This window comes from Sinocyclocheilus grahami, unplaced genomic scaffold, assembly GCF_001515645.1.
Source record: "Sinocyclocheilus grahami isolate Dianchi unplaced genomic scaffold, SAMN03320097.WGS_v1.1 scaffold794.1, whole genome shotgun sequence".
NCBI classification, from domain to species: domain Eukaryota; kingdom Metazoa; phylum Chordata; class Actinopteri; order Cypriniformes; family Cyprinidae; genus Sinocyclocheilus; species Sinocyclocheilus grahami.
In genome coordinates, this window is record NW_015505973.1 from 1,015,111 (window position 1) to 1,033,743 (window position 18,633).

An 18,633-nucleotide genomic window follows, 5' to 3' on the forward strand; every position below is an offset into this window, starting at 1 on the left:
TGCACTTCATACATCGCTACACTATTGACCACAGGCAACAGATTTTTTTCATCCACTAAATTTTGGCAGAATATCGCGAAAGTGATCACAACCTAAATATTTGTGATTTTGTATGTTTATATACTTACATTTAAGTAGCGAACATCCAATTCCACTTTTTTCTCCAGTTCTGTGAGCAGTTCATTGTGGAATGATTTCAGCTGGAAATTACAGTAGACAAATATAGTTTATATTATATACACAAAGCAATTTTCCTCTCATATGACAAGAGAATTCTGCATCTGGTTACACCAAACACAACTAATCCATAATGTACTCGCTAACAGACGTTTACTCCAGTTTCTGCCCTGTTATCATTATCAGAAGGCCTCAGATACAGTTTGTTTAACATCTGCAGCTGTGCCACACAGCTCAGGAAAGTCTGTGCTTTGTCTGAGTTGCTGTGTTTACGCATGTGACCGTGGTCTATTGTCCTTCATGTATATACGGAAGCGTCTGAGTCGATGTGACATTTTGAGACACCGCTCCCTTCCACTTCCTTACCCTGGAGGCTAATGGAGACTCTTAGATACAGCCTGATTGATTCAGTCATGTTGTGAGAAAATGTAATGAGAAAATTTGAGCCTATGAGGCAATATGATCTTCATCAAGTTAATGATACTCACCATGTCCTCTAGCTGCATCTGGATCTGTCTGTGAACCTCCGCCATCTGAAAAAGCACATCCCCTTAAGAGAGAGAGATAGAAAGAGGAAATAGATTAAATTGTCACTGTAATACTTTTGCACCTGATATCAGGACACCATGCAGTCTGACAAGGGTGCAGGGAAGAGAAAAAAGGAGGTAGAGAGAAAAATAAAAACAAATGATGAACAAGATGGGCTGTCAGTCAAGCAAAAGGTGCAAGAAAGTACCTGATGAACACAATACAGTAAATTAAATAAAAACACCATAAAATATCAAATCATATTGTTTAATAATAAATAAATAAAAGATCACACAGAAAAAAAGTTATATTAAAATATTCTTCCAAGATGCATACCAAACAAAATAAAACAAAGTATTCAATGGAAACAGTAAAAGCATATTGCAAGTGCATGTTTAATAAACATGAGAAAACAAATCAGAAAACGTCAAAAGATGCCAAAAAGAAAATGTTGTTAGCACACAATTTTCTAATTTCAACATCATTTTGTGGTACAAGAGAGAGAAAAAAATAAGAAAATCAAAATAAAAGGACAAATGAAGAGAGAAGAGGTGAATCATGCAGCCATTTCAGGCGTGTGTGTTGTGTTGTGTCGGGGTACCTACATGCTGCCTCTTCTGTTTAGGCAATGCCTTGTAAAAAGAAAAAAAAAAAAGGAACAAAAGACCTAGTTTGAGCAGGAACAAAATTACAGAAGACCTTAAGACAGTGTGAAAGAGAGAAAGAGTGAGAAGCTACCCAGGGCGAATGAGTCAAATCTCAAACACTAAATGCATAAATAACACAGGCCAGAGAGCTGCACTAGTCTCATGAACACAATATCAAAGCAGTGTTTCCTACACCACTATTTGCTGCTGAATCCATAACGGCACAGTGAAAGAATAAGCCACACAGCGCAGTGATTTAATAACACCCATGTTTAATTAATAAATCATTTGTGTCATTAATATGAATAATATTATTAATAATAATTAATCATAATAATACATTTTTTATAAGTTTATCATATTAATATTATTGTTATTCATTGTTACAAAATATCTAATTCAAATAAATGCTGTTGAGCTATTCATCAAATAGTCCTGATATTTTTTACTGTATTTTTGATTAATTGTTATATTGCTATTTTACAATGGCTATGAATTTAAATCTTTAAATTCTGTCAGAATTTAAAGTCTGAACTATAATTTTATAACTTATATTTTGAGTTGTGAGCTTGCAATCTATAAATAGTCTAAATCACATATTAATGATTCTTACAAGTCAGTTCTTTTAAGCATGTTTAAAAAAAAAAGTAGTATTGCATTTATTATATAGGGAGTGTTTTTTTTTTTTTCAATTTCATCATATCAGCCACAGTGGGTTCAAGTACAAACGTCTGGCTGCTGAAATATTGCTTATGTTTTTACCTAGTGCAAGGGTCTTAAAATTAAACAAGTGTTTTTGAAGGCCATAAAAGCTCAAACTGGCTGGTGGTGGCATCATTGTAGTTGTGATAGTAAATTTTTAAGTCATATTAAGTTATCAAAGCTGCCCTAAAACAAAACTTTCATTCTTTACATTAGTACGTCAATGCACATTTCCATAGGGACAGAAATAATTATAGGGTGCTGAGACATATTCCTTCCATTCATCCATCAAACACTTGTCTAAACTGGCTTAATAAAATGATTAAATGGAATAACAAAAAAATGTGCACACAGTATGTAACACAGAGAGCAGTATCAGCGCAGACACTTTGAAAAGACAAGGCACTTACACAACTTTTCTGGTGTAAATGAACAATGACAGACGTACATGTACTCGCATGACATCCAATGGGCATGACGTCTCTCTCTACCTCCTGAACTGGTAATAAACGCAAGGCATTCTCCATGTATAGGGGTGTATAAGTCAAGGCAAAGTGAATGATAGCTCAAATTGTGCAGCCTGTTATTTTCTATATCACTACATATTAAATACCTTCATTACACACTCATTCATATTTGAAATCCATGCACGTCCCTCATAAATCTGAGCTACTGAGCCACACAGTGCGTTTCATAAAGCATGACCCTGCCTGTCTTTGAATCCTTCATGCCTGACCCAGGACAACTGCACCAGCCTGCAGTACATATCTAATCAAGCCTTCCTCTTAAGCCCTGCCTTCTGAGAAATAGAGGGACAGTCCGTTTTATTCAGTCGTTTCAGTTCAAGGTTGGCAGAGGCCATCCAACCAGTAACATCCATCGAAACAGAGATTAATAAGGGTGGATATACACACACATTACACATATGCTGATCTTGCTGTACCCAAATTCAGTCTATAATTTTCATAATGGAAAGAAGAAAAGAGTATCACAGGAAAGGGGAACAGGCATGAACATGACACTTTCTAAGATACCAAACAAGAATACCCACTGTTGTCCAATAGGAAATCATTATTCAGGAAGAAATGTATTAGATATGATAGTAATGCACACAATATCAGGTGTGCAAGGGATGTTGATTAACAATGGGAAGGAAAAAATACAGACCTCTAAAGTTGAATCTCACATTTTCAGACCTTTAGCTGAACAATCAAAGGAACATTTTATTGGTTATTCTTCATTTAAATATCTCAGATGTTTCCCCTAAAATTCCCTAAAAGAAAAAACAAGGCAATTGTCTAAATACAGTAAAGGCCTGTTCACATCAAAAACGGTTATCATAACTATAACTATAGCATTCACATCAATGCACAATAATGTTCTGTTCATTTTAAGTGCACACTGCAGTTATGTTGTCTGTCACTTCCTGAAAACTTTCCAAAAAATTCCCAAAAATCCTGGAAAGTTTTCAAAATTCTATATAAAATATTAAATAGAGTTCTACCCCTTATATAAAATAGAGATAATAAAATGAAGGTGGATAGATCATTTGGCCTTTGAGAAAGGTTCATATTGAGTTCATCTCAAAAGTCTGCAGTCACATCTGAGCACAGTTTCAGACATTATTGAGAGCTCTTCTGACAGTCTAAGCACATGTGAGAAACAACTGAAATATTAAATATCATCTGTGATATTTCTTTCCTATGGGCATCCATCAGGTTCACATAAGAGTGTATATCATTATGTGACAAGGATTCCCCTCTGCTGCTGTCCATGCCCTAGCCTCACCCTGCTGTCCCCAGTCCAGATCTCATCTGTAGGTCGACACACTCTCATTTCCTTTCTAAGTCAGCACAATGGTCTGACAGCACACCCCCCATCCTCATCCTTCCCACCCCCCCATCTATCTGCTGCAATTCAGCTGTGCTCGGCAGGGCTTTAAACCGCTTAGCAGTAATCAGCACGGATCACAACATCTGCAACTTTGAAAGACTTAAACATATTGTTGTCCGCTCTTAAAGGGCCGAATCAATTAGGATACACTCTGAAGAAACACTGTGGCATCTAGTCAGCACCCTGTGCCTTAAAAAAAATGTTGGCTTGTTTGATGAAAACATCAATTATCAATAAATTATTTCAATAGAGCACTGAGTACTTAGTAAGGAATAACTACAAAAAGATAAAGAGCTTAAAATCAGAATGATTTTTGATCTGCAGTGCACAGGTATAGTCAAACTGAAGCAGCTTTCACAAACCCATTTTATTTTCATAAAATGATGCCCTGCAGATTGGGGGAAATAGGACATTTTGGACACAAAAAAAATTGTTATAACTTATTAATTAGTTCCCTCATTGCCCATTATTTAACTCAATTAAAATGAGGAAACATAGCCATGATTTCATTAAAATGAGGGAATGAATAATGGCCACGAATAAAGTAAAACCAGAAAATTAATTAATACAACATGGCCAGGGTTTAATTAAAATGAGGGAACAAATCAGTACAATGTGGCCACGATTTAACTAAAACAAGGGAACAAAGTAATGAAATGTGGCCACAAATTAATAAATCGTGAGAATTAATTCTTAATTTGTGGCCACAATATCTAGTTTTTCTTCAGCATGCAGGGCTCCAGCCTTTTTTTTACATTTTTTTATAGTAAACAGGATATATGAAAAGAATAAAAACTTGATTGGATTGTAAAGTGTCCTTTTCATACTAGAATACAAAACCTTTACGTGGTTCACCAAAAAAAACAAAGAACTATCAACAGTCAAGGATGATGGAGTTTGACAGTGGTATAATTTGTATGACACTGTAGAGTCTCAGAGGGTCAACCTAACCTTTCCAGAGAGAGCAAAAGAGAGAGCAAACCTACTTATTGGAAGGAAAAGGTTGCTACTCTCTATTTTTATCTTTGTTTCCTTTTTCCTTTTCCACTCTTCTGTTGTCCTGTCTCTTATTAAACTAGCTCAACTCTCCTCTCCATCTCTTGTTCTTCTCAAATTATTTCACTCTTTCTGTGACCTTGGTAGAAGTAATAAACATCAATACTAAGGGAATTATACAGCACACAGATGGATGTGATAAACTTAAGCACATTTGGACTGAAGTCTCCTCCACTGAATTCTCCGATACACTTTGCTGCAGAACTTTTATTATTAAATATGATATAAACCTGCAGTGCGTGGCTCTTTCTTTCTGCTGTGCTTACATATGGCTGTATATCTATAGGTAGAACAAACAAAACAGTCAAAATGATCCACATGCTTCAATATAATCATCCAGTCGTATCTGAAACCGTAAAAGTCAGTGACCCAAGACGAAATGCTGTGACGCCTCATTGAGCTTGAAACCCCAAGGCCTAAATAATTCTTCTTTGGTCATTACTTTGTGGCAGAGGACTGTATACATAACTATTCGAGAGCAGCTGATGAGATCATAATGGAGATTGATTACTGCAGCAGAACAGATTCAGGGAGGGGGCCTGTCGGTTGGATGTGCTGGGCAGCCAAATTCATTTGATGATCAAATAAAGAAGTAACATTGTTATCATTCACTGGGACCTACAGGTGGCAAAATAATGAATCCTACTATTGTGAAGTCATAGCTCATGAATATTAATTATGAAACATTTATTTCTGTTCCAAAACCTAGTGAGCAAGTAAATCTCATAATCTCATAACTACACACTTTCTGCAGGAAGCAACTTTGTGCACCATACAAATAGTGCACAGGAGCACACAACTAATTCCAGTTGATATTGACATTAGCATGTTGCTAAGCTAACAATATGACAGTCTATTGAGAATAAAAATACTTCATAAACAAAAATTTTGTAAAATAGTATGTCATAGTTAACAAATATATTTAAAAATCAATCATTTTTAAGTATTGATTCATCACAATGCATTCTGGGATTGTCTTCTCTGCAAAGAATACCTGTAGTGCTGCCTTTGATTATGGCCAAATAAGAAGTATTTTAGACCTCTTGAGACCGATTACATTGTCAGCGCACCTATGATGTCTTAAAATACTGTCTAGGTTTTGGACGTTTTGGAAGGCTTACACAAATAGATGTACCAAAACACATAAATGTATTAATATTTATGAGCAAAGCCTTCTCTAAAGCATGACTCATTCATTTGCGTATCTGTGAGAGGATGAAATGATCTTAAAAGAATGTTCTCCAAAAGCTAATCTGATGCCACAGCGGTGGATCCATTTCCAAGCGATCTTCTATTTGCGATGGCATTTGTAGCAGCAATTATCAGCTCTGTGATTCATTCCTCAGAGGTGTTTGAGCCATTTGCTGTTTTTGTAAGTGTGCTTTGTTTGTGTGTGGAGCGAGAGATATCCAGAGGGTGAGACAATGGTTTTCAGTTTGGTGAGGAAACACTCAAAACATGTTATGACACTACAAATCCCACTTACTTGGAGTGAAAATGAAACTTTGTCTGTGCCAACCCGCTGCTGCGCTCCTAACATCAGGATGGAGTCAATCACATAATAAAGTGTTATTTCTACGCTTCCTGTGGTGAGCTGGACTTGAAGGTTTGAGAATAGAGAGAGAGAAACAGCCGTGTATATCCATATAGAAGAATATTCCCACTGTTTATAAATGTCTTGTTGAATGCTTATTTTGTTTTTATTTGTATTTCATTTTATGCTATTCTATTACATTTGGTTTATTGTATGTTCTGCATGTCAGAACACATCAACCCTATTAACCACTGCTGTAGAATATTTTGTTACAATGTCTGTACATAAAAAAAAACATGCATTGTGATGTGCCACAGTAGTGAAGAAGCTAAACATACAAAGTCTCAATGCTTGGACTGGAAATCTGATCTGTGAGGCATATTTTGAGGGATTTATTTGAATAGCTTATCAGACCGGATGTGTTGCTGGAGCATTTCAGTTTGCACCAAGATTTGCCAGCATTAATTATTCAAACACCCCAGAGTTATTTTGTGACTACAGCAAAAGCAAGATGCTCACAGATGCAATTAATAGTGTTAGAGAACACAGTTGCCTTTCTGAAAATATTTGTGCTCAAGCGAGAATATCCAGGATTTAGACTAATTATCAGCATAAATGGTTGTAATTTAACTCCCAAAGCTAAAACTACAAACGTGAGAAGACGACGACCTACTGGTATCACACAGCCATGATGACTGATACCCATATTTGGGCAGGGGGAACAGGAAGCTGTTTAGTATTCCACACACTCGTGAAGCATTGAAGAGGAAGACGGGGGAAGCTGTTTTTGGAAACACTGACATCACCAAGGAGGCATTCTGGGACTCTAAATTCACAACACGGGCTGCATTCACATTACTCTTGCTCTCTCATTCTCTCTCTAGCGGAACTTCTCCTGTTAAGGCAAGTGTTTCATCTATTTTTAGCTCATGGCTCTCTCTCTCTCCTCAGGCCGGCTGCGTTCCTGCATCTGTGCGTGGGCTGACTGCAGGCGGTGGGTGATGTGATATGCACAAGTGCTGCATTGAAGAATCACTGCACATCTCTTCACAGCAGGAGACTGAGTTATTCAGAGTTGAGGATGCGTTGAAGAGGAAGACAACGGCACTTAATGAAATCCCACCATTATCCAGTATCCTGAGACCAAAGCTCTTGCAATGATATAACGTAATTTCATACATTTTGATCACTTCCGCTCATTCCATTTTATAACTGGTCGCTTCCTGAGATTTTACATCATTGTAAGTGCTAATCTAGTCCTGCTTACACTTGGTGTTCACATTCATCTCAGGTGATTCAATGTGTTCTGATGAATCACATTTGACATCTGGTTGTAACCATTTAACCAATCAGTTGACACCATTTTGTAAATCAAATAGTCAGTGGATTGCATGAATGACTAGTTGACTTATTCTTAAAGGGATATGTCAGGTACAAAAAAAATTTTCAGCTTTCCTTTTTTTAAACAGTCTCAGACAAATTCCATTCGAAAATTTAACTGATTTTTTTTTGTTCTGGTATGATCAGGCCTTCAGTGGGGTCCAATGTTATTTTGGAGGCCAATGTTTTTCAAAATATCTTCTATTTGTGTTCTACAGAAAAAAGCCTTTGTGACATGAGGGCATCATTTTTTTCATTTTTGGGTGAACTATCCCTTTAAGAAAATTCTAGTCTTAAACAGCGTCTTAAACTGTCAAAAAACATTGTGAGATGCAATGCAATCTGAAAGATAAATTCATTTTTATTTGAAAATATACAAAATAAATATTCAAATAAATATATAACATTATATCATATAAATAAATAAATACAAATAAAAGAAAACAGGCCTATTCTACATACATAAACAAGTCAACTGCACTAGGCTGTTGGACAACAAGTCGACATCCATAAGCAATAACACAACAAGTGCACACACACCTCAGGCACGTGAACTGTTCTACCCATTAAGCTTCAGAGCGTACATTATTAATGCACATGTGGCCTCTTTTGTGCAACATCCTTTAAAACCCTTCGGTTCATCTCAGAGACATGCTAACAAGTCCAAGAAGACAGGAACATCTTCACATGGGGCTGACTATGACGGGCAAAAGTGTTTGACTGCGACTGATTTTAAATATTCATGGCCATCATCATGATGGTCTGAGGCCAGTGAAGCCTCCCATCCTTCCTTATAGCATACAATTATGCTAAAGCCAGAAATATGTCTGTATCAATTATTAACGCTGGGTTAAGACCTCACTTAAGAGATTTATTTAAGCGCGCAGCAATCGGTTGGGTCCACATGGCTGATGGTACAGTTCCCACGTGCTTAAACGCACGCACCCTCACCCACACACAAGTCTGCATGTGTATAAATTCATAACACAGACAAGTTGTATAAAAGTTTCCACTTCATGCCACTGATGTATTGCTAGCTCTTTCAAAGCCTCTGAATCTAAATAACACTGACATTCAACATATAATGAAAGAACAGAGTCAGACCTGATCCTAACAAAACCTGTCACTCAACCATGAAGACACACTTCTTTGTCTTGCTCATGCAAATCTATCATAGTATTCACTCTGAAAGCAACCAGACAAAATATGTTTTGTGGTTATGACATGCATCTGGAGTGCTTTTGGGTCATGTGAAGGGAAAGACTCAGTGGCACCTTTTATTAGTGTCGATAAAATGTAAGACAAGAACGAGACTTCAGGGAAACAGACACATGCACAAGCAACAAACTGTTAACAAATGTGAAGCACTGCTCATTAGATACTTAAAATATAGGGATGCACCGATATTTAATCTCTGGTTGATTTTTATGATTTGGCTGTATATCCAATATCTGCTGCTACTATAAATACATATTTGCAGATATTAGACCAATATGGTGTCAACATATGCATCCCTAGTAAAAGCTGCATTATGATTCTGATGTAGTTCTCTCATGCTTGACATTCATTGTAAAAGAACAGGCGCAGACAGATGACATGAGCATTACTGGAACAGCTGTAAAAACATTAGGTAATCAATACATGCATGCACACAAACATTAAATGCACTATTGAGAGAGAGGAGAGTATAATGATGTCTAACTTATGTAACACTTGAATACAAAACAACTGAACAGCAAAAGAAATATTAGCACGCAGACAACTACTTGTTTGGGTCACACCCACTTTATTTACAAAAACCCACTATTTTTGTATTAATTTATGTTTATTTCTTGTCACTGTCATAATAGCATAAATCATTCCTGATATCTTCCACGATAGCAGTATAGTAAAATCTCTTTTGATGGACATATTCTAGTATCAGAGGGAATAAATGTCATACCACCCAGCCTTATTCATTTTTGAAGATTAAATATACATTTTCTGCATAATCGTGAAGGTACAAAACAAACACAGACATGCTTTAATTTGACTAGTGATGAAAAAGTCTCTGGTGAAAAGGCTGAGAGACTTAAATCCTCATAAAACTTTTCTCATTAAACTTTTCATACACAGATATTGCTGCTTTTTAACAATGCTGAGACAGCAGCACTCTAGAAATAGCTCTCTTGCAGACTAAAACATAATCTCATATAAAGACTCTAGCTCCGCCTGGCTATACTGTTTTGATATTGAGAATGCTGGAAATCAGGCAACTAATCTCAAAAGTTAAATTCATTCAAATAATAGCCTTTTACGGATCAAATTAGAGCTTCATTGAAATTGTATTCAATGAGACACCAGCCAGTGAAATGAAAAGATGAACGCTCAGAAAACTTTTTCTGAGATGAATAATGTAAGTTTAACCAGCTTTCATGTCCTCTCTGTAAGCCTCTCCCCTCCAGTCCTCCTTTAAGAGAAAATATTTGCTGCTGCGACTGCTTTTAGAAACAGATTATGCTGTAGATTCAACAGCCAATACCATCAAGAGTCTCACATTCCACTGAAGTCCGTCTGATTAGACTCAAACTATACCTTAAGTGAAGCACTGGAAACACAACCGGACAACAAGACTTTGAGCACTGAGGCTCAAACTCAAACTATGGTCAGTAAATTTCCCCTTGGAGATCAAACAAATGTACCTAACCTGATGGAGATCAAATTAATTTCTGACTTGAATGCTCTTTTCAGCAAGATACAAATAGAATAGAACAACACTTCCTGGATAGGTAAATGGCATTGAGTTACTATTTGTATATTTTGACAAGTATTTGGTGCGCCCATTTTACTATTGGTTGTTATGGTGTTTACTTATCAGTTAGTCACTGCTACAGTAGCTACAAGGCACAGTCACTTATAAATAATGAACAGACAGCAACATTTATGAGGAAAGAAAAACATTATTGTGCTGTGACTGCAGATGTGTTCTTTGAATGTCATCTCAAAAAATGCTTGCACAATTTTTCATTGACATGTTGTGAAATCATTCATGGGGCATAATTCATACAAGGGCTGGAGGGAAAACAAATGATTTGCAGATGCTTTCTTAAATGCATAAAATTCATAGTGAATTCAAACATTCCTTTTAAATTAATAAATTGCAAAATAAACGTATGCAAAATAAAAATATAATAGATAATAAAATCCTGTGGTGTGCAAAAACTGCCACATTAAACTTAAATATTTCAAGAACATGACTAAAGCCATTTTATGTAGTAAAGGTGGGACATATGCCATCTGAAGCGGCATGTATGCTAAAAATACATCAACGTTTTAATATGATTTAAAAGGTACAATTAATGCGTTTAAACGAATCACAATTAAAAATGTATTGTTTGTTCTAATGCACAGTGGAATTGCAAAGTTTATGGTTGTGAAACAGCAAAGCAAGCAACTATATTTTTTGCATATTTTACTGCAAAAGAATTGCACACCTAGACTGTACTGAAAATTTGAGATGCGTCGAGAATTGTTTTCCAGTCTCATCACGACTCCCTAAATCTAAAGTCCTACAGATGAACGATTTTTCATAGAGAGACATGGAAATAAGACAACAGGATAGAATGAACACAATGCAACAAATCACCAATAAGCAAATGAATGAATCTGCAGAGTGTATATTTGTACAAAGATAGTGTGTGTTATATCCAAAGATGCAGTCTTAAATATGCTGTTCTATACTCATACATCCAAAGCCATTCACACTGGAACCATAACGTTATTTTCTTTTGCAATCCCCCTCCCAAACACAGGGGGCACTGCAGCTACAGTCTATAACTCACCAAGATCCTTAGAGCCGTGACTCTCGCTGGCCAGCTCTCCCATCCGCACCAGTGCGTCGAAGTAGCCTTTTGCTGCAAATGTCACACCTGGAAACATGGAAGCATTGGGGACATAAGAATCGGGAGTGTGCTAACGTGCTAACCCGAAGCTTCCCTCAACCCACAGGTGCCGCATCTATGGAAAAAGGAGTGGTGGATGGGAAAGCTTTAAGCTCTATATGTTCTATGATGGCTCGGCCAGAGAACTGGGGGAGGTGGGGGTGGAGCTTGTGATTGGGGAGCAATGAATAGCAAAAGTACCATTACTTTAAAATAACAAAAACAAATAAAAAGCTTGATACCCCACTAAACTTAGCATTCACATCAGATAGCACATTACTGAGGGCAATGGGACAGCTGTGGCTTTTCTGCATCACCAGGGCAGAGAAGGGCTGGCTCTCAATCAGGCTCTCTCGAAGCCAGAGGATCACGGAAGGTTAAGTGAGGCAGGACAGTGCCAAGAAGCACAAAGTGCTTTTTAGAACCAGAAGGTACTGATCAAGTGGTTAGCGAAGGTTAGCATGCATAGCAGTAGAATAAGCCAATGTGACTTCATAATTTTCAAATCAAGTAACTGTTCAAATCAGGTAAGAATCCTACAGACTAACACAGCATACTTATTTTGATGCAAATGTAAAAAGTTGTGAGGGATAGAAGTACATCCAATTTGTTGTAATATCACATCCAATATTCAGATAATGTTTTTGAGGGGTTTGAAGTATGCAAACAAAGAATTTTGTCTTTTAATTGTACAAAGTAACTCAAAGTTAAATATAAACAGGCCTTACTGAAAATCACAGACTTTTGAGAAACAACTTAAAATAAATGAGCACATTTCACTAATAATATTAAATTCATTGTGTCATAGATTAAATAATTTAGGAGATTTTACATTATTTATTCAGGTAGATTCCACTGAAAAAAAATCAAGCCCTAAACTACTCAAAAATATTATGTGTAATATTGTTACCAAAGCACATAATATTTTACAGTTTAGGAATGCTACATCTGTTCCAATACTGGATTGCCCATTATTGGAAAAGTAATTAAATTTTTACATTTTAGATTACTTTTGTCGCCATCTAACTTTGGCATTAATCAGTAAAAAACACTGTAAAACACTTTATCTTTAGCAAATCTCAAAATCAATATTACTTTTTTTATACTGTAATTTACATTTAATAACATTTGATTTTAGTGTTTTAATTTATTTCGACAAAATAATGTAGCATTTAATATCAGCCATAAAATTACAACCAGCTTATCTGTATCAGAGTTACACAATTCTGTACCAGAATTTTAATATTGTGCATCCCTGTCCAATTCATTACACAGTGAAAGTATGCAAGCATTGCATTCTCAGCATTGCCACATGTACTCGTGTTGTAAGATCTGCTTCTGGCCTCTGATATTTTGAACAAACTGTTGTACTTCTATCCTTAACAGCCTTGTTGACATTCACATCAAATTCAATATGCCATATGGCCATCCCAGTTCAACGCAGTGGGAGTGTTTGGGTGGAGGTGGTAAGGCTACACCAATAGCAGCCCAATTCCGTATGAATGTACAGACTTATTTGCTAGTGTTCGCACAAATCCCAGGCTCAGGATAAGGTGCGTCCTGGTTGTGAGGGATTAGAGGGGGAAATCTAGGGGCTTTGGTGCTCCAGCGGTTAGGCTGAGTGGTGAGGGGTAAAGGAACGAGAGAGGCAGCAGAAGGAAAGAGGATTACAGAGGTCTGAAAAATAGGATAGAAAGTCTCTCCAACCAACTCTTAGGAAACATTGATCAGCCACAGGAGACAATCCGAAGTTAAAAACCACAGAAAATGCCAATCTAGACCCAGTTATCACATGGCAATTTTGTATGTGATATTCTCTAGCTTAGTGCAGACAGAAGTCTCCAATTGTAAGGTCTTTGGTCTCTAATTATTCTTATTCTAATTTTTTTAACTTCCTAACCCTTTCAATCCTTCATTTCTAAGAGTTCTCCAACACTTCCAAGAAAAAGGCAAAGGAGGACTTTAGGCTTAACAGCTGCTTATGCACAAGACATCTCAACATAATCATGTACTCTAGGGCATGCAAATGGACCTCCAAAAATCTCAAGCTACTGTTGAACAATAGCAGCCAATGTTTTTTTTTTGTACTATGCCATTTTAATGATCTATTAGTTTTACTATTGGTTTCTTGCATTTGCCAAGCAGCCCAAAAACTTGTAAATGCCCAGTGGCCACCATCTGCACTAGTCATTAGTGGGTACTGTAGAGGGTTTCCACTATGCCGCCTGCAAGACCTGGCATATTTACAACTCAAGCAAATCCCCCTGATGGATTCTGTGAACCTTCGTAGCTGCAGCCAAGGCTGATCTGCAAGGATGGGAGCACAAATCTCACTCAAGTTGGGTCTATTTTTAACCTTATCTAGCAGACTTCACACTCTCGCACACATACACACTCTCGCGGTCTACCCTCTAGAGCGTTGGTGTTTTTCTTGTATTTTCTGCCTCATAAAATATTAGATGAAGTCTGGAATGGTGAGGAAAGTGATTGGTTCTCTGCAGTACTTGGCACAGTGCAACTCTACAGAGATTAGATGCTCATCCTACAGCTTCTGCCCTGTCTGTGGAGCTAAACTGAACACATGAAAACTGTATGCATTATACCCTGAGATCAGACAATGTGGCAGCATTATTTACCTGAATATAACACAAATCCCATTGGTTTAGCATCTGTTTAAAACTGTAGAACACCCTAACAATGTGTACTAACCAGAAGCAATGCAATAAAAGGGACAAATGATTTAAACGTTCTTTCATATTAATCAGGACTTTCCTATCCAGCCATGATCACGACTTATCTGTTTTATCTGCTGTTGTTGTTGTTTTTCTATTTCTACGGCCTCATGCCAAGTAAACCTCACCCAGACTGAAATCTCACTGGACCGAAATACTACTCCTCATACATATTAAACATCAAATATGGATGAGGAGAGACTGTGGAAGTAGTAGTAGTAAAAAAATATAGTAATAGGCTTTAGTTTGGTTTAGTTGTTGGGTTTTCGTGTTCGGTAAACTGCTTGTCGTCTTGTTGCGTCGCACCTGGTTAGAATTTGTCATGGAAAGCAGTTTTTCAATAGTGTTACATGTTAAAAATGAGACATTGTTAGTAAATTATTATTCTCAGAATAAATCATTGTGGAAGAAAGAGGCGATGCAGAAAAGGACGTTTAATCGTTGCTCTGAACACCAGATGCCTGTGCCACCTAGTGTTGTTTTTGCCATACTTCATCCTCCTTGTAGTGACGCATCGTTCTTGTCCTCAATATACATCTTTCATGTTCCCTTTTTCGCTCCCTCCCAAAGCTCTCTCTGGCCTATTTACGCCTGTCCTCTGTTCCATTTTACTCTCCCTTTCTCCCAGTGCATATTTTTGCTCAGAAACGTTTACGTCTTTGTCCTTGCCCAGTCAACATCTCAAAAAAACACACATGAAGGTCCGCACATATAACAGAAATACATCACCGAATTGTCATTGGTTACACATATGTGACAGCTCTGGAGATGCAACATGCATGAACCGAATGGATGTTTAGGGGGTTTCAGGGTGCAAATGGGTTTAGACATGTAACATTCTATGACATCATCACTACGAGGGAACAGGAAGTCTTCCGCCCCACAAACAAAAACATTAATTCTTAACAAACATTCAACAAACATTCTACTATAGTTCTATGCAATAATTTGAGTTTTTGTATTAGCAATAACAAATCCCAGATGCTATTCATAAATGTGTATGTGACCAAGGAGTGGCGCTCTCTGTAGCCATGAATTTCAAGCAGTATCTTCTCATAAATTAAAGCAGACCAATGAAACAAGAGCTTGAATAGCTGGCTCATTGCCTGCAAGAGTGATAAAGAACAAACCACTGATGTACTCACTGGAGAGGGCCTTCTCGTAAGTCTTCCCCATGGCAACAAAGTTCCTTAAGCAAGGGTTGAACTGCTCCATGATGGACTGAAACAGAAATAGCACAGCTTTAGTCAGCACAACAGCAGCAGTCACCATTTAGCAGTCATTCTCACCACTACCAAGAACACCAATGGGACAAACACAATGGCAAGTCACATCTCATAAGGATGCAGAAAATTAAACATCTGTTTCTAAGTCTACATTACAATAAAGTGTCTGTCTGTTGGGGATAAGTGTGGATATGAAGATGCAGTACAGTGCAGATACCAAGTAAAGATGGGTAGAGAGAGAAAGAGCGAGCCAGACTTTTCTCACGCCCCCCACTTTTCAGGACACTCTCATTAGTGAGACTTGGAGGGCATCGTGCCAGTTGGGATTTGTCGTTCCTTTGTTGCTGGTAGGCACAGAATTGTGGGAGTATGTGGAGATCTACTCACAGCCTGACTCACCTAATCCAAAATTAAGAGTTGCCCTTTAAAATCTATTCATTTCTGCTGAAACTCCTCATTGAGGAGACCTCTTCTTATTCTCAAAAGAGCTTTGCTGGTCCATTCAGAGTTAAATCTCTTGCTATATCGCGACCTGACAAATTTGTTCTGAGAACACATTGTTCCTGTTTCTACAGGCTTTATCATGGCTTTGAAAATAACAGGGCAGCATATAAAAGGACTGAGGAAAGGTTCAAAAAGTGTATACCAGAAGACAAGACAGTAATGAAGAACAGAGGATGTACAAAAAAAAACAGCAATAAAGCAGTGTACAATACAAATACTGTGGCAGCTGTTGAGAGAGAATGAAGCTATATGAATGAAAGCCTCCACTCTAGGTTTAACAGAATTGGAGTGAAGTTGTTTATGTACTCAATTAAGGTCGACGGTAAACTGATTGCTTGGGAATATCCCAAATCCCCCCCACCCTGTGCTCCAGTTACAATGAAAGCAGGTTTCCCGTGAAAATGTGGACAAAGACAGACTGCTTCAATCTGTTGCTGCAATGCAAACTGTGATTCAGATATCTTCAGAAACTATGCCAAATAAAATAAAAAATAAAAATAATAATCATAATAATAAATTAACCTTAAGGAACATGCAATTAATACATTTCTTTTTATTTGCCAATATGAAATTATAATATATTATATCTTGTAAAATATTTTGTCAGCTTTCACGTCTTATCTAACAACATCTCAACTCACAATTATTTCTTATGTAATTCATCATCTGCTGCATGCAATCATACAGCAGAGTCCGTCCAGTGGTACTAATCTTCAGTATAAAATCAAGAAAAAAAGAAAATGCAGACCAACCAAGAAACACCAGCAGAAGATATGAGAAGGAAATAGAGGCACAGGAGAAAGTCATGGTTGGGTGCAAACAAACACAGCTGGCATGTTTTCATCAAGGAAGGATTTACACAAACATAGTGTGATAGATCTCACTGCACCACATTCCTGTGAGATGAAAGCACATGATCGCATTCATGAGGTGCGCTCTTCAATCACATTATATCCATCAAGGACCACATTAGCCCACATTAGACTGGAATGAGGTGGGGTAGACCCAAAATATTTTCACATAAGCAGATCACCTTATGGCAGAGCTAAAGACATCATAGCCCTGTGAATAAATGTCAAAAGAGATGCGTTGATTGAAGACATGTCTAAAGACCAAAATACCTCTCAGACACCTAAGCATTTTGTAATATTAGATTTATCAATAAACCTGAAGTGGATTTTAACACCAAGCTGCTTAAATAATTATTTTAATTAATTCCGTTATAATCGCTCAGATTTTTTTTTGTATCTGTGTGATTTTTATATGAAAGTACAAAAACATTTTGTGCCTGCGAGAACACAATAATCTGGTGTGGCAAAATAAAATCTTTCCCTCCTCTTTTTCTCATTCACTCTTTCAACATCACTGACATTCAAATAGCTGGCCTGCCTCTCACCTATGAATCACACAGAGACAACAGTGCGGTCTCTCTCTCCATCTGGGTGCACACATAAAACTCTTTAATCTGGTTACTACTAACCCTTAGCTTTAACCACAACACCACATCAACAACAATACAGTCTTCTGTTACATTAGAGCACTGACTAAAGGCCCGTTCACACCAAAAATTATAACTATATTAGCGTCCACACCAACTCGAGATAAATGTTCTATTTATTATAAGCATGCACTGCAGTTTTGTTGTCTGCCACTTTAAATGCCCAAGCTCTTTGACGCAGGATGGATTTTGATTGGCTGTCAATGTTTTCATCATTCATCAGCTGGAAAAATTAGTTCTGAAAATGATTTCAAAGGTATTGTTCCTCTGTACTGTTATCCTTAGTCGTTATAGTTATTGTCCTTTGTGTGAATGGCACTTAAACCTACACATGGAATTACTAGACTTAACCTTTTAATTAGTCAAAGTAAATGCCAGTAATTGCAATGCAATGACAGGTCTGCATGTTAGGCCGCTGCAAATGAGTGCTGAAGAGAATAACAATCAAACTAGGAGTACAGCATGACTCACAACTTATTTTATAAATTATGTTATGAAATATATTATACAATGCATTTATGAAATAAGTACAAAAACAGTTGAATTTAAATGAACACTTATTTAGAGTTTTTAATAGAACTAATAGTCACAAATTCTGTTAACCAGTCAGAAACTGTTAATGCTGGTTCAGATTAATTTACCTAAATATTAGCCAATTTATAGTCTTTTCATTACTAGTTAGAACCAGCCACATGGATTAACAGCCAATACACTTTGAAAATGGATTTTCAATGAAGAAAAGCAACATCAGAGGTCACTGTGGTTTTCAGCAAGATTCCAGAAACAAGACATAAATTAATAAATAAAACATGGCATAATGAAGGAAGGCGGCACAC

General features: G+C 37.1%; 1 protein-coding gene across 1 annotated transcript in view; it reads right to left on the reverse strand.

Moving 5' to 3' along the window:
- LOC107561850 (brain-specific angiogenesis inhibitor 1-associated protein 2-like) overlaps positions 1 to 18,633 on the reverse strand; it is a 48,408-nt gene that overhangs the window by 21,814 nt on the left and 7,961 nt on the right. The window contains 5 exon segments of the mRNA XM_016246347.1: positions 129 to 200; positions 666 to 727; positions 1,311 to 1,322; positions 11,739 to 11,825; positions 15,715 to 15,790. Coding sequence (XP_016101833.1) covers positions 129 to 200; positions 666 to 727; positions 1,311 to 1,322; positions 11,739 to 11,825; positions 15,715 to 15,790 — 309 coding nt within the window.